The sequence below is a fragment of the Drosophila sechellia genome, chromosome 2R (genome assembly GCF_004382195.2).
Source record: "Drosophila sechellia strain sech25 chromosome 2R, ASM438219v1, whole genome shotgun sequence".
NCBI classification, from domain to species: Eukaryota; Metazoa; Arthropoda; class Insecta; order Diptera; family Drosophilidae; genus Drosophila; species Drosophila sechellia.
Window position 1 is genome coordinate 17,334,479 of NC_045950.1, and position 16,845 is coordinate 17,351,323.

Sequence of the window (16,845 nt, forward strand, 5' to 3'; positions counted from 1 at the left end):
TTTCGGCCTGGTGGCAGCGCTGAAATAACACATGAAGGAGCTGCGAATTTCGCTCGTTGCTCGCGGAATAAAATAAGCCAATAATAGTTAAATGGCAATAGTGGGTCAACTAGCCGCCAGTTTTTTTTGTAACTGATTGTGTAATGTTCAAAGAGTGAAGTGCATGCAAAAAAGAGAACGCGTGCAGTGCCGTTGATTGCTTAAACAAAAAGTCATCAATTTGTTTTTGCGTGGCTTTGTTGTTTGTGAATGCCCAGGAAATACTTAATTCACACGACAGTTACTCAAGTGCCGAACGTTCTTTGTGCGATTAAGAACAATATTTTATCGACGTTTCAGTTGGCACCCACACACTGAGCCACCCGCACTCACACAGATACGGCTACGCGGATACAGATACATATACAGATACACGTGCGCTCAGCTGTTGTCGAGAGCTGCTCAGCTGTCGTTTGTTGTCATTCCGTCTCGAGATCCAGATCCCAGAAAATCCCAAGGATATACCCCGAAATCCGGACACGCAGATATATATGCCCTTGATCCAGTCGGCAGGTGAGCTATCCGGTTCTAGCCCGATCCGCTGAATATGCCGCATCACACAGGCTTCATTTTAATTTGTAGACACGACCGAATTCGATAATTATACAGTAGACAACTTTAGCAGTTGCCCATAAGTAGCCTCAAAATGTGCTAACATATTGTACACTTAAATAGTTGACTTATTCTCCATCGTATTATTCACTCTTGAGTTTTCCACACACACACCAAAGTATATGTAGTTTACATAAATAAACTTAGAGACCTAGAACTTGCAATATACACACTTACAGTATAGACGCATTTATTTTTATAATAATAATAATCTATTCCGAGTCCCGCGCGAATTTCGCTTTCATCTAGCAGTCGTCACTAGTTGAATTTAGTTATTTGTTTACTTTTGAAGGGAGCGATATCGGCTGTAGGTATTTATTTAAACTGTAATCTTTCATGTAATCCGTCATAATACCTTGAGTGCTCGAAAGTAAGGCATTCTTTATCTTTCCCCTTATCGTGCACTCCACATTTTCTATCCTCGAAGTGGGGAGGTAGCTTAAATGCGATCTAGATACACAATTTCAATACATCATCGTCAGTAATTGACCGCTCGTCAAATTTAATGTGCTAATTTGAACTGATCGTGCATTGATTTCTATATTTTTCCACAACGATCTTGTCTAGCGATGGAATCCAAATCCGTAAAGGTACTTGATATCTTCTTTAAGCCAACCGCCTCACAATCATGTGCTAATTTGCGAGATAAATCAGACATTTGGCAATCATTGATCGCACCTGATTTCATCGATTGGAGTGTCTCAGTTTGTTTTCGTATCGTTCCGACATCTGACGGTAAGCTGCATAAATATATAGTGCAAAATCTGGAAGATGGTCGAAAGTGTTCCGGTGTATTCCATTTCGCGGTTCGTGGAATCGCATTTAGCCATATCAGCAAATGGCGAAAGACGCATCTCGAATTCCCGAGTGAGTGATTCAAATAAAGTGGACACACGAACTCCAATATGTATAGTTACATATATTTTCTTTACTCTCAGCGAATGACTTTTTTTATCAAAGAATTTTGCATAATTACAATCCATAGCATTAGTCACGACTATTGTGATGAGTAAATGTTTTTATGATCTAAAATTGGCTGATTAACATGCCAGCCATGTTTTACGTCGTTTGAGAAGTGTTTGAAATTGGCCATCAAATGTTTGATAAGATAACACTACTAATCCGCGTTGGGTGAGCTTCGGAGGTACGGCTTCTTATTTTATTTATTCGATATAAATAACACAGGTTTATGTGCCCACAAATCAATTCTTTTATTTCCTATTTTAAACCTATAGAGTTACTAAAATAGAAACATTCATAAAATTTTAGGATCTTTGTATTGTGTACATAAACTATGATGTTTAGAATGAGTTGTGATCATTGTTGTTAGTGCTTCTCCTTATCCATGAACAATGAGTAGCAATGAATAAGTTTCCTTGCCATAAATGGGTTCTTGTCTAGTAAAACCTCCGCAGACCCATTAATTATCAAGGGTATCGATTGCTTCGGTAGTTCTGGTAGTTCGTTTGCTTCTCGCTTTGTTTTCATTGCGACAGCCCCACATTCGCGCATCACGTGTGTGTCTGGACTGGGCACACAGGCCTAGTTTGATAAACACCGCTGTTTTTGGGGTTACTGTGTTTGGTTTTATCACAAAAAAAAAAAAAAAAAAAAAAAAAAAAAAAAAAAATAAGGCGAAATAAAACAAAGGAGAGCCAGGAGAGCGATTGACGATTCTCTTTCTGCGCCAGCGATTTTGCCTCCAATTCCAATTCCATTTAGTTTTCCAGCAGAGCGCGCCGCGTGCGCTCCTCTAATCGTAATCGCTGTGTTTTCCATAATATTTGAAATAGATTGCAATCGCGGCATTCGCTAATTTGCCTAGACAAACTGAATATAATATATGTTGATCGTATAAATCACCCGATTCCTCCCGAAGATGCCCAGTTTTATGTGAACCTTAGGGGAAACGCAAATGTTTGTGCTGTAAAACTGATAAAAGATTAAGGTGTTCCGGGATTAGCTCACCATTAACCGTTTGTAATCGCCATAACCATGCGGCGCACGCCCAAACTTCAGCTGGTGGGCCGTGCCTACTCGGAGATGTCGCCCCTGAATCCGGATCCGCTCACGGACTCCCCAACCACGAGCAGTGCTGGACAGGATCGGCGGGGCGATCAGAGCGGCTACGGCAGCATTTTTCCCTTCGGGCTCCTACGCGGCTCCTTCGGCCGCGGTGGTAATGCCAGCCAGGTGGGTTCAGCCGGCATATGTTACGTCCCATTGCCCAATGGCGACTGCTTATCGGATACTGCTCCATACGTTTGCCGAAGCAGATTGCTTAACCGATAGCGCCATATGTTTGTTTTATCGTCACAATTAGTCGCGCTGTCGCGAATCACCCACACCCTTCAATATCAAGATATACCTTCGTGTGCACGTAGAACACAAATTACTACCAACTGTCGATACGAATTCTACATCACTTGATGGTCCAATCCCGAAAGTATGCTGTCTTTCAATAAAACAATTACCACAAACTGCGCGGCAGTTAAAAGGGCTTTCGAAGCGAGCAAATGCGATTCCTCAAAGTAGACAATATAATATAGATGATTACTACAATCCTTTGACCCCATTTAGTATGCACAATCCTTTAGGTAAGGATAATATGTAACCCTATAAAGTTTCAACAGCCCCCTCCAATTACCAAAAATCATTGAAGATAACCGAATCTGTTCATCCCTTTCCGGTGTGAATCTCAACTTCTATTTGACTTTGGGGGAAATAAAAAGGTAATTAACAGCGTGTGTTGTGTGTTGTTTATAAGGAAGCTGTTATATACAGGCCAGTATCCATTGCTTATCCGACTTATCAGACTATCCGTGCTGTTGTTTGCCCAATTAATGAAAACTAAATAGAGAGCGGATTGTTTGGTGCCCGTAGCCCAGGCATTTATACCATGCTTCCATGCAAAGTGCCGGCAGTTCACTGGCGGCACTCGATGCCCAACGTTCGTTTGACTCCAAATTGAATTTCGGCATACACACCAGTAGTATATCTTCTCCATCGATTGCAAGGCGGCCTTCAAGACGGAACTGAGCGGCGAGAGTTTGGCGAAGATGTTCAAATCCCGCCTAAAGACGAATCCGGGTGGGAGTGAGGTGTGTTCCGGGTGCAATGTGTCCGCGATAAGTGTAGTGCAATGTCAGAACTTAATAGCCGAGATGCGCTCCCTTACTATCAGGGAAACTAGACGCAGATATCATGTGATAGCAAGAACAGTTGTCAGTTGCTGGGTATTAGGTGCGTCTTATCGGCCTGTCCGCCCTTCTTCTCTCTTTTAAAGTCAACCCCGGAGAAAAGCCAGTGTGATCGACAGGTCCACCCCAATGAATCTCCAATGAAATTGCATCAATCAGTCAATTATGAATCATTTAGGGAATGGCTTTCATTGCTATTCCGTTCAGTCAGCCTTAATTAGACCAAGACATGTCAGTCATAGTAGCATTAACAATTCCATAAAGCTAAACTGCCGTAGAGCGCAGAGCTTTCGTAGCGATTTAAGTCACGTAAATAATGATATACTAACTAAGCCACGTCCTAGATAAACGAGAGCATTAAGGCATCTCGCGATTGTCACCGTAAACACGGAATAACCCAGATCAGCAGTCATGCCGAAAGATGGTCACTCACGTAAGCCACAAAAGAGGGCGTCCATCGCAGAGGAAACTCCGGTCTCCGATTCCACAACTCCAGCCACAACAGCATCACCCAGCTCACCCAGCAGAACCGCTGGCCACTCCACCATCGGTGCTCTGGTCAGCAACCTGCACCACCATGACATTCAGTCCCTGCACCAACCACTGCTGGAGAGCGAGGAGCGGGTGATAGTCGCGGTTAACCACAGAAATCCCCGCCAGCCACATCGGAGTTATGGGACCGAGCGGAAGCCGCACAGTTCCCTGCCCCGTTTCGTGATCAACATCGAGGAGGAGACGGATGCAGCGGTTGCTGCGGCTGAGGGAAAGGGCAGTCCCGCTCCCAACCAGGAGCACGAGGAGCACTCCAACCAGAGTCCTTCCCGCCGTTTCAGTCACTTCAATCTGGCCCTGCGTCGCTTCTCCCACAGCCATGCCCACGTAAATGCCGATTATCCGGGCTAAGTTGGTGTTGTAACCTTGTTGCTCTACCGCTTGTTGGATCCTAACCCCCGAGATTGGCCTAACCCCATGTGTACATAGATACTCGATATTCACACACACACTGCCATCGACTAAAAACCAGTATGGGTCGCGTGCACCGCATCTAAAAATAAACATTCTAGTTGCAGTCGCTTCTTCGTTCCCGACTTTGGTTAACTGCTTCGCTCTGTGCCACTAATGTCCCAATAATGGTTGTTCTTTCACTCTTCCACTCTGCTCGCACGCCCAAGACGGGTGCTTTGGTCCACAGTTGCGGGTAGCAAAATAAGTACTACTCCCAGCACTCTGCATACTAAGTCGATGGATCCATCGATCACTAAAAAAACACCTAGCTGTGCCATTGCAATGCACCATTTTCAGTTGAAGGAGTGTTTTAATAGCAAAAGGACAAAGATGTTTAGATACAGTACCTTGAATGATATAGCCACTACATTCACAAGCTTACAAAGGATTTGTAGTTTATGAATAGTACCTATTAGAAAACGCTTTGCATTTAAGGTTGCGTAAGTTGATATTAATAATTTAAAGCGCTATTAAATGCACATCATTTAGAACATGAAAAATGCTGCACAAAAGCAATTAAAACGATTCGTGAACTACAGTTGGGTGTCTGACAAATGTTTCGCTTATCAGCTGGAACTACTTGTACATGTAAATTCCTCTGCTTATATAACCCCATACACTATTGGTGTACCGGATGGTGTGATAGCACTTTGCTGATGTTCCTCTGGATTGTGATTCCTCTGACGCAGCGAAACTTAACCCATTACAATGTTAATATACAAACCCTCGACGCTGAGAATCCATTAGGCAAACTCAAGTGACGTGCGACTGCGACTCAATTGCAGCCACTTGAGTCGAGTCGGAAGATAAACATCCGAATTGGCCATACATCGTTCATTTAACGTCTTCATCTTATCGATCGCGCTCAGTCAGTGTCGCCAGTACTTCTGGTACTTCGAGTACTCTCAGTATAAACCTATCGCCGCAAGTGACGCGTAATTATCGAGATACAGATACTTCGCACACCCCAAACTAATTAGCTGATTGGTTTGAATGGTTTAAAGGCCAAAGGATACGCCGCGCTGGGAGCCAATGGAGTCGGCGGGGCCAGCGGCCTGAGCGCCAGTTCAAGTGAAACTCTTTGCGCAAGGCAGTGCGAGCAAAACCAGACCCGATATGGTGACCACAAAACCTGGTCGGTCAATCAGTCTTGGTGCAACGCTCGTGGCAGCAGGAGCGGCGGCCAAAAGCAACAGCCCCAAAATCGGCAAACACGTTTCGAGTGTCCAATTACATTTCGTTTACCACATTTGCGGCACGAAGCGCGGCCACCAGCATTAAGCCAGCGCTTAAGTGGCCAACGTATCTCGGCCAAAAAAAAGCACCCACATCGAGCGTAATCGGCCAGAAAACAGCGATGCTCGCTTCGGGTCGCGTGTAAACCTAAAATCGCACGGTCCGGCAGCAAAACGCTTGATAACCCAGTTGTCTCAGACGTCGACGGGCCACCAAGGCGACAGGTTGCAACGGAAAACAGCAGCAGCAGAAAAAGTGCGCAGTGTACGCCGCTGCGCAGCCAGAAAGCAAATACCCGGCGGAATTAATTTGTCAATTAACTGGCAGCGCGGAAAAGTGGCATACAGCTAAAAAATACAAAAAAAAATACAATAAAAAACACAAAGCTACAAGGAAAAATGCAGAAATAATATGCACATACTGGCACTTGATTAGAGTGCCTTTTAGTGAGAGTGATCTGTGGCAAACCGGTGCGGAGAATGCCGAGTTTTATCAGCCCGACGCACGTACAACAGACCGCGAATAAAGCCAAATAGTATACAATTTATCAAATCACAATCAAAATCAAAGTCAAAACTGCAGACCGGAGAGTGTGGAACGAGTGGTCAGCTGACAAGATGAAACTATCCAAGAGCTTCGATGAGTTGATTCTCAATGCCTCGCGATTGAGCTTGAACAACCTGCGATCGCCGGCGAAGAAAAAGGGGAAAAATGTAAAGTATTCGCTGATTTAATTAGTCGGGGGTATTAGAACCACACATCATTTCAGTTAATTGAGCTTGGGCAATAAGGTTCTCCTGTTTTAATAGGAACTACCACTGCATGGGCGAAAAACGCAGAGATAAAATAGAAATAAACATATCCGAGACTAATAAAATTTACTCACGCGCCACACACACTCGCCATCGTAAATTGGAGCTATCTGAATAATCTTGTGTATATCTATCCTTTCGGCCAGACAACTCCGCGCTGATACGCCATTACTTGACTCGTTCCTAGGGTGCTTAAAGTCAGCAATTAGATCTAACATAAGTCTAAGTCTATTCGGCGGTACTTTGTTTGCCAATAAGTATACCTATGCCTGTATCTATTGATATTTAGATATTTACTTCCCTTCGTTATGCCCGAGTGCATTTTAACACCTCGAATGAAACCCAAACCCATGGCGAAGGCGAATGATCCAAATCTGAATACAGCCGGAGCGACTGACTTGGCCCGACAATAAGCAACCAGCCATATTGTTAATGGTTTATTGATCCAATTGTATGTTTCGTTTCTCGAACGAGCGAAGGTTCTACACAATTAATTAGAATAGGCAAATAAAAAATAAATTAAAGCCAAGCCACTGCAGTGCGTGTGGGACGGCGGAACGCTGCTTGGCAATTGTTTAAATAACAAATAAGGCAATCTGTGACGTTATCGTTAAGATGAGCGATTACCTGACCATACGTGTGTCTATTTACCCAGGGACTACGACATCAGATTCGTCTGGGGAGTCGCTTGTGTTAGATGGCATGTGTCCCAGGAATTACCCGTTGATATTTTTAGAAAACTCCCTTGTATTTGATTTCTTGGAGAACTGATTATTTCCACGGTGGTGGCTTTTTTATAACCCGCATAAGTTCTTTATTGGCCCTAAAGCTCGATGAGTCAATCATGGACCTGTGGATAATTTTGGCAGTACACCATAATTTAGCACTAAGATAAACTGTTTTTCTGTATGTTTAAGAATAATTGCTTCCCAATGTTGTGGTTCCTTTGGTTTAAACTAAGCATGCACAATGTTCAACTTTGACCCCTGGAGACAACTGAAGTCTCTAATTGATGTCCTCTATATCCCCCCCACCAAATGTTACAACATTTTTAAATATGAGCTGTGGTTTCTTTCTCTTAATTGCTTCCTAACACGAATAACTGGTACGAGTTTTGCTAAAACTAAACGATTTTTATTTGCATGAAGTTTGTTTCGGTTTTTGAGTGAGAATATGAATTGCGACAATACATTTGGAAACCCATTAATACCATCAAGTCTTTGTGCAGAACATAAATCGCTTCGGAGACTCCATGGGTTCGCTGGGACATCGTGCCTTGTTGCAGTACATCGATAATAATGATATATCCGGTCTGCGCGCCATTTTGGACAGCCGACATCTTACCATCGACGATCGGGACGAGGTGAGTCCCTTAAAGTAAATACAAACTTGACTCTATTCCGAATCTTTTATAGAATGCCACCACGGTGTTGATGGTAGTTGCTGGACGAGGCTTGACTGCCTTTGTTCGCGAGTTCCTGGCCCGTGGTGCCGATGTTCAAGCGGAGGATCTGGACAACTGGACGGCACTGCTGTGTGCCTCCCGCAACGGGCACTTAGATGTTGTCCAACTGCTGCTGGACCATGGCGCTGAAGTGGAGCATCGCGATATGGTAAGTCTTCTGCTCCACATAAGTTTCTGAGTCTGTCTTATTCGTAAACTTTTTCACAGGGTGGCTGGACCAGTTTGATGTGGGCGGCTTATCGCGGACACACGGAGCTGGTGCGCCTGCTGCTGGACAAGGGAGCCGATGGCAATGCCCATGGTAACTACCACCTGGGCGCCCTTTTGTGGGCGGCGGGCCGTGGCTACAAGGACATCGTGGAGCTGCTGGTGCAACGCGGCGCTAAAGTGAACGTGGGTGATAAGTACGGAACCACAGCCCTGGTGTGGGCATGCCGGCGCGGAAACGTGGAGATTGTGGATACTTTACTTAAGGCTGGAGCCAATGTGGACACCGCTGGCATGTATTCATGGACGCCACTGCTCGTTGCGGCCGCCGGAGGCCATACAGATTGCGTTAGTTCCATTCTCGAGAAGAAACCAAATGTAAATGCCTTGGACAAGGATGGAATGACTGCCCTGTGCATAGCGAGTCGAGAGGGTTTCCAGGATATTGCCGCCTCCCTTATTGCGGCTGGTGCCTACATAAATATCCAAGATCGCGGAGCAGATACACCGCTCATCCATGCCGTTAAAGCAGGACATCGAACTGTGGTGGAGGCTTTGCTCAAGAAACATGCCGATGTGGATATACAGGGAAAGGATCGCAAAACGGCCATTTACACCGCGGTGGAGAAAGGACATACGCCGATTGTTAAGCTCCTGTTGGCCACCAATCCCGACCTGGAATCCGCCACCAAGGATGGCGACACTCCGTTGCTGAGAGCTGTCAGAAATCGCAACTTGGAGATTGTGCACTTGTTGCTAGATCGAAAGGCCAAGGTGACCGCTAGCGATAAAAGGGGCGACACCTGCCTGCACATCGCAATGCGGGCGAGGAGCAAGACAATTGTGGAGGCCCTCCTGCGTAATCCCAAGCACAGTCAGCTTTTGTATAGAGCCAACAAAGCTGGGGAAACGCCCTACAACATTGACTCTCTACACCAGAAGACCATATTGGGTCAAGTGTTTGGCGCCAGACGCCTGAACACCAACGAGGACTCCGAGGGAATGCTGGGCTACGAACTGTACTCCTCGGCCTTGGCGGATGTGCTCAGTGAGCCGACATTAACCACTCCCATTACCGTTGGACTCTACGCCAAATGGGGCAGTGGAAAGAGTTTCCTGCTAAATAAGCTGCGCGACGAGATGAACAACTTTGCGCGCCAGTGGGCGGAACCACCGATTCGAACCAGTGGACTGCCCTTCATCGTCTGTCTTCATGTGGCATTGCTCATTGGAACTATTGTAGGACTGAGCACCTGGTCAGCGGTTGTGGGCGTGTCGTCGGCCGTCGGCTTCTTGCTGCTCGCCTATCTGCTCCTGGCAGCTGTTAGATACTGCAATTACCAGATGGACATGCAGTGGGCCTACTCTGTGCAACACGGTCTGGAGAAGAGAATGACGAGATTGCGCTTGATACTTCAGGTGGCCTTTTGCCATCCCCCGGGACCCCAATCGGATTCACAGGCAAAGCCCGTTCGATTTCACTTTGCGGAGGCCAACAGCGCTTCGCCCACAGGTGATGGAGCAGTGGCTCATATGCTGGCCGCTCTCTTAGATGCTATAGAATCTCACTACGGATGGCTGGCCACGCGATTGTACAGAGCCTTCCGTCCAAAGTGCTTGAAAGTGGATGTTGGCTGGCGTTGGCGACGCATGTGCTGCATACCAATCGTTTTGATCTTTGAATTTGCTCTTGTCACCGTGGTTACTGGCATCTCTCTTACCGTGGCATACTTCACGTTTGCCGATGAGAAAGATAAGGAACAGCTATTGGTGGCTCTCTATGTAATTGCTGCCGTGATGGGCACGCTGATCTGTACGCATCTCCATGTCCTGGCCAAGGTGTTTGTATCCCTGTTCACCTCCCACATCCGAGTACTAAAAAGGGCAGTTCGGTCCAGTGAGTCGGCTCCATTGACTATGCTGGGTGCCGAGGTGGCCGTGATGACGGACATGGTCAAGTGCCTCGATGCATTCACCAATCAGCAGAGCCGCTTAGTTGGTGTGATCGATGCCTTGGATTCCTGCGATACGGAGAGGATTCTCACTCTTCTGAATGCGGTGCAAACGCTTCTATCTTCACCTAACCGACCATTTGTTTTGCTCATTTCTGTGGATCCCCATGTCATAGCCAAAGCAGCGGAGGCTAATAGTCGACGACTCTTCACGGAGGGCGGAATCGGAGGACATGACTTCCTGAGAAACTTGGTGCATCTGCCTGTTTATCTGCAAAACTCCGGACTGAGAAAGGTGCAACGAGCCCAGATGACAGCACTGCTCTTCAAGAGAAGTGGCGGAGGAGATTACCAGACAGACGATGGACCCACATTGGGTCACTCTGTATCCGCTCGCCGACTGTCCAACGCCTCTGAGATAATCTCCAGTCAGGAGAAGCTGCGCGGACCCGCCAGAGGTGGTGGTGGAAAGAAGCTGCGTCTCTCCGAATCCGTAGCCAGTTCTACTGGTTCCAATCTCCATCGCCTGGGTCAGAATCCCCAGACCGTGCTCGATCTATCGCGCATTGTGCTCACGGATGATTACTTCAGCGATGTGAATCCACGAAGTATGCGTCGCCTGATGAACGTGATCTACATCACGGTGCGCTTGCTCAAGGCCTTCCAAATTGAGTTTAGCTGGTATCGCCTGAGTTCCTGGATCAATCTGACTGAGCAGTGGCCCTTGAGAGCAAGTATGATAGTGCTGCATCACGATCAGTTCATGGACGGCAATGCAGATGAGAGTGTATCGCTGCAAAGTGTTTACGAGAAGTGAGTTTAAGACCTTAATCGTGATTTCATTTTGAAAGAATCTTATGTCTACTTCAATCCTTTAGATTGCGACCCAAACTCGCTTACTTGCGAGAAGCTGCTCCACTTCTGGAGTTGGATCGAGATGAACGAAAGCTCGACGCCTTCTTGCAGCTGCACAAATCAGATTTACTCGTGGCGGATCTGCGCATCTTCTTGCCCTTTACCATTAATCTTGATCCCTACTTAAGAAAGGTCTTAAAGGGTGAGTTATAAGAAAAATAAAACTCTAGCGCAAACTAAATAGTATTTTCTTTTCAGAGGATCAGCAAACCATCGAGGACGAGGGCTCCCTAGTGATACAAGCAAGGCCCAGCGTTTCCAATACTATGCGTCAATTCCCAGCACCCACCACTTATGTGCCTTCGCCGCAGGCTTATCCACCCTACCAAATGTTCCAGAACGAGTATCCTGCCAATGAGTTACGCTCCAGGAATCTCAGCACGAGCACAGAGCCTGTCACCCCACTCATTAACTCACCTAGTGATTCGTTTGGTGTAAGTGATTTGAGTTTAAATTTATAGAAACATAGGCTTAAATGAATGCTTTTCATTTCCTACAGGATGATATCCTGCAAACCAAGCTGACCGATTTGACCGTTGAGGGAGTCATCAGCCTGCTGGATCGGATTGAGGACATGAAGCCAGCGTTGCCCAAACTAGCGCCGGTGCTCCGCGAGAATGCAATCAATGGACGTGTGCTGAAGCACTGCGATATGCCGGATCTGAAATCGGTAAGTTGTTACCATCATTTTAAAGTTTCTTCCGTATTAATCGACGAGTTACGAACAGGTTCTGGGCCTGAGCTTTGGCCACTGGGAGCTGTTCCGCCTGCTGATCACCACGTTGCGAGAATGCGAGCGATTGCCACGGAAGCAGCAGCGTCAGCAGCAGCAACCGGGTGCGTTGGAGGCACCATCGACTGTCCCGATGATTAAGGATGTGACGGATGCCCTGATGCAGCCACCCAGAGAGTCCCTCTCGCGAAAGAACTCCGTCAGTCATATGGAGAAGCAGGTAAGGCGAGCCATCAAAAGTCTTAGAATTGTAGGATCGGAAAGTTGTATATTCAAAAGAACGATTCGCTCTAACTCATGTGCTTTGATCTATTCTTATTCCGACCATTTTAACAATCCGATATGAAATGCAGTCAAAAGTGCACGACTACGAGTATCTGCAGGTAAAGCTCAGACACTAAGCGACACAGACTGAAACCCAAAATTCCAAGCCAACATTTGTGCAATTCCATAACAGATCAATATCAAATGCCTCAGTAAACCCATTAGCTAATGAGTTTCATCTATTGCCAGGTCACGCTGGAGGAGCAGATGATCTGCGGCACCTTGCAGACTCTGAATGAGGAGGCGTACGAGGATGTGGCCAGTAGCGAGCGACCGAGTCCCACAGGTGAGATGTTGGCGGCAGTCGCACAACTGCAATTAGCACCCATCCGCGAGTCCTCCGAATTCGGATCGCCTTCCGACGATCAGAAGCAGTACGGGGTCAAGATAAGCAACAACAACAACAACAACCAGTACTTGCATGCGGAGTACAACCGGAGCGTCAGCTCGCATTCCCTGCAGAGTCTGAGCACTCTGGTGGGTGCACCCGTTGGTCATGGTGGTTCAGGTGGCAGTCACCTGCACCTGGGCAATGGTAACGATCTGAGCGATAGCACGCTCGATCTAATGAATGTAGACTCGGTGTACGGTGGTGGTGGTGGAGGTGGTTATCATCGGGCATCGCGCCAGATCTCGATAAGCAGCGAGCTGCTGCACGAGTCCAGTTCCTTGCCCATGGTGGTGGTCATTCCCAATGCCTCGGGCGAACAGGCCTACGACGACACTAAGCTCTGAGAGGCATGGGGCTAACGACTGCACTTGGACAACTATTTAAGGTGCATGGGGTTGAGTCGTACTTACGTTTTAAAGTCTGACAAACTGAACCATTTTGATGGCTGCACCAAAAACCAATATCATATCATCCGAAACACGATTTCTCGTATTACTTGTTTTATTCTTGCTTTGGCTTAGCTTTGATTCGGTCAGTATTATTGGCAATTACTAATACTTGAGTTGTGCGATTACTAAATCATTCCAATGTTTATATGCCGAAGATTAGTTATTAATTATTTGCCACACATCCCACACACACACACACACACGATATATTTAAAATTGTTAATCGCCCACAACACATGAACAACTAACCTAATGGTATTCTAACCACTCCACTAAATCCTATGTCTATCCCTAGCGTTAGATGAAGCATCAAATAAATGATAAATCTTATGAACAACTCGTTACCTCTTGCATTTTATTGAGCTTTCTATCTGTGTTTATGTTACGCCTTTAACCTTTGTTCTGAGTTAATTGGTTGCTTTAATTCACGTGGTTAACATACATATATGTTGGGGAATAGCACCCTTTGCAATGGGTAATCCTTCCAAGAACCCTAACTTAATCTTCCTCATCCCTATGATTTTTAGAACTCGACACACCGACTGCCGGAGCAGCAATGACGACTCCATTGCTCGGTGCCTCCGGCTCTGTGCCAGCGCCGCCAGGTCGGGAATCTATTTTAAAGCAGCAGGGAAGCGTCAAAGCCGACAAGCGAGTATCGATTCAACAAACGGCGACCAGCAACAACAACAACAATAATAGTACCAAGCTAACGCCAAATGTCGAGTATGTTTCCGAACGCCAGCCGGAAGTCCAAGGTGCCGGCAAGCGCTTGACAACCAAGCCGCCACCAGGTAAAGTTCACCAGGTCTAAAGCCAAAACCCGTTCTTAATAATATGCTTATCCTTAATAGGACCTCGACCCGCCTCGCTGATCATCACCAGAAACGATTCCAACTCACAGTTCCAGCTGCTGCGCTCCTCCTCAGTGGACTACGACGACGTGGAGGCCCAGGACCACCGGACTACGATAAGGACCACTCTGTTGGAACAGCAGGAGGAAGAGGAATCAGCCCCGTTCGTCTTTACAGTGCGAAAATGACACAATCTTCTCTACTAGGTGAAACCAGCCAATGAGATGGCCATTTAGTGCCAGCTACGCTTAGTTACAAATTAGTTATAACGCAATTAGCTAATAACTGGAGGACTTTGTGGAAACTCTGCCTTTTGGGTTACACAATGATGTAGTTGTATATTCGGTACGCTAAGAAAAGACACTTTGTTTGCAAGTCCTGGTTGTAAGTCACAGAAAACACAACTTGTTATAAATGTATAATGCATGGGCATCCTTATATTATATAAAGAAAATGAAAGTAGGTTGTTGGATTAGACCGTCTGTTGAATACTATGGCTGTCGGCCCTTTATTATTGCCAGAGCAGGTGCCAATGCCTTGGAGAGCTTGACGGCCATGGTGGCACTAGGCAGTGTTTGGTAGATCTCCTGCAGGGCTAACATAACGTTCGACTGATGCTGAGTCAGATTCATGGGGTCGAAGTGGGGATTCTGCCAGAAGGCCCCATTCAGCGTGCTCTCCAAGCGAACCTGGGTGCCAGCATCGCGGGAAGCGGTTCTGCGCTCCGTTTGCGTAGCTGCATTCTTGTACAGCGTAGCCGTTTCTTGTTCCTCTGTCGGAGCTAGGCCCTGCTCAAGTTGCTCCTTCTTCAGCTTCAGGATTCGCTGCGATGGCTTAACTGTGCTCTGGAGCTCCTTGAGCCGCGCCACATCGATGCCCAGTAGACGCAGCAACCTCTTAGTAGCATGAGGCACTGTTTCCAAGCCCCATTTAGCCAAATCAATTCTGGTTCCGGGCGTGGAATTGAACTTGTAGACCACATTCATGTTATTGCAAATTGGCGAAGGATTCTCAAAGCAATCCTGGTTCCTAAAGGACTCATTAACAGGGAGCTTGCAGATGGTGTCCACCATGTGGAATTCCCGTGGCTCATCTTCGTTGGCCTTCTGCTGGATCTGTTCCAGCACCAACTCCGCACGTGCGACGGCCAGACTACGCTTGTCTGCCTTGGACAGATTCGCAGTGTTGGGTTCAACCTGGGGCGGCTTTCGCTTTATGAGATTGGAGAATTTAATAGGTCGGATGTAATGCTCATCAGGCCGCACTGGAACGTAATCCAATTCTGCATCCCGAAGTTTCATCTCCTTCGAACTCTCATTCTGCGAACTGGCACTACCCCTTCGGTTCTTATATTTCTTGCGACCTCGATAATCGCAATCCAACGGGTTTCTATCATCTGCGTTCTCGTCCGGCGAACTGGCGCTGTGATTTCGCTTCCTGGACTCCTCCTGGTGTTTATTGGACCTATGGGACCGCTCCTTCTTGTGTTTCTTTTTCTTATGCTTCACCTTACTGTTTTCAGCTGTCATTTCCAACATCTTCAGAATTTCTCGTTTCTGTGCAATCAGATCAGCTGCCTCCGGATCATCTATGGGCGTATCATTCTGCGTGAGACTGAGTTGTTCGTCTGGTACAAGCGTCTTGGCGGCCTGAAGACTGAACAAATCCATGTCGTCCAAGTTCTCACGTTTCGAAAATTCGCTGGGAAGCAATTCGCGGGTACGACTGCCCTGCCCAACGGAGTCCAACGTAACATTAGGCTTTACATCGGCAGGGGTCTGCAAGGTTGCCGGGGAATTAATCACGAATGGGTCAGCCAGCAAGCTATCCAACATCGCATCGGCATCTTCTTTGATCTTGTGCTTCGGCTCCGGTTCACTGGTGTCTAGGGACGCCTGTAGATGTTCGTCCGAAGTCGGCGTCACCGAGTGGTGGTCAAGTTCACCATCCTCAGGATCGCTGTTCCAACCTGATGCGGACATAGGGACTCCGCAGGCAAACGCATGCGGCGGAGTCTCGCCTGTGCCCTCCCGTAGCGGAGTGTCCTCATCCTCGTGAATGCCACTTTCCACGTTGTTTTCCACTTTGACCTTTAGCTTGATCGGAGCGTCCATGACATCAAATCGCCTTTTCACTAATCTTATCCATAAATGAAATTAGACACCTTTGAATTTTTCCACCAAATGTTAGCTGATGCTGCAGTTCTAGAGATGGCAAATTAAAATATTTTTAGTAAGTCTATTTTCACAAGCCCTTTTCTTCCCATTATTTGTTTTCCAGTGTTATTTTAAATTTATTGAAATAAAACATAAAATAATGAGTCCTTGTTTTTTAAATGTTACCCTATTTTTACACGGCTCTGGAGTTGCAATCACACTTTCTATACAGTTAGATACAGTCGATGCACCTGTTGATATATCGATAGCGCCATGTCGGAAACTCACCACAGCTGTTATCGACTAGCTAATTTAACAAACGTTTTGTCAATTAAAAGTTATATTACAACTTGTACGGTGGATGTTTTAATTAAGAGTCATATGAAAGCAATTTGATGTCAATTAATTAACAATACCCCCTGAAAAAGAATTTAAAATCTTCAATAGCGACTACAAGCAGATTGAGTATAAATAACAACAATCAGCTGTTTTTTG

The 16,845-nt window shown here is 46.4% G+C and overlaps 2 protein-coding genes and 1 long non-coding RNA gene across 8 annotated transcripts; 1 reads left to right on the forward strand and 2 right to left on the reverse strand.

Annotated features, from left to right (window-relative positions):
* Nucleotides 1–46: 46 nt before the first annotated feature.
* On the forward strand, nt 47–14,656 carry LOC6615349 (kinase D-interacting substrate of 220 kDa). Of its 6 annotated transcripts, XM_032716771.1 has the most exons (12): nt 4,219–4,730; nt 8,133–8,267; nt 8,320–8,517; nt 8,577–11,341; nt 11,407–11,585; nt 11,642–11,877; nt 11,943–12,113; nt 12,172–12,396; nt 12,530–12,559; nt 12,690–12,786; nt 13,868–14,134; nt 14,195–14,656. In XM_032716771.1, the coding sequence occupies exons 1-12, from the start codon at nt 4,263–4,265 to the stop codon at nt 14,380–14,382; spliced, it is 4,959 nt and encodes a 1,652-aa protein (XP_032572662.1). In that variant the 5' UTR covers nt 4,219–4,262; the 3' UTR covers nt 14,383–14,656. The 6 variants fall into 6 exon arrangements, with proteins under 6 accessions (XP_032572661.1, XP_032572658.1, XP_032572660.1 ...); XM_032716770.1 differs by lacking the exons at nt 4,219–4,730; nt 12,530–12,559 and adding an exon at nt 47–552; XM_032716767.1 differs by lacking the exons at nt 4,219–4,730; nt 12,530–12,559 and adding an exon at nt 2,547–2,844.
* LOC116800652 lies at nt 2,251–2,709 on the reverse strand. Its single transcript, XR_004361542.1, has 2 exons — nt 2,620–2,709; nt 2,251–2,550 (listed from the first exon to the last, which is right to left on the reverse strand). It is a non-coding gene; the product is annotated as an uncharacterized LOC116800652 (long non-coding RNA).
* On the reverse strand, nt 14,603–16,602 carry LOC6615350 (protein panoramix). The gene is made up of 2 exons (XM_032716772.1): nt 16,537–16,602; nt 14,603–16,398 (listed from the first exon to the last, which is right to left on the reverse strand). The coding sequence occupies exon 2, from the start codon at nt 16,306–16,308 to the stop codon at nt 14,686–14,688; it is 1,623 nt and encodes a 540-aa protein (XP_032572663.1). The 5' UTR covers nt 16,309–16,398; nt 16,537–16,602; the 3' UTR covers nt 14,603–14,685.
* Between the last annotated feature and the right edge of the window lie 243 nt (nt 16,603–16,845).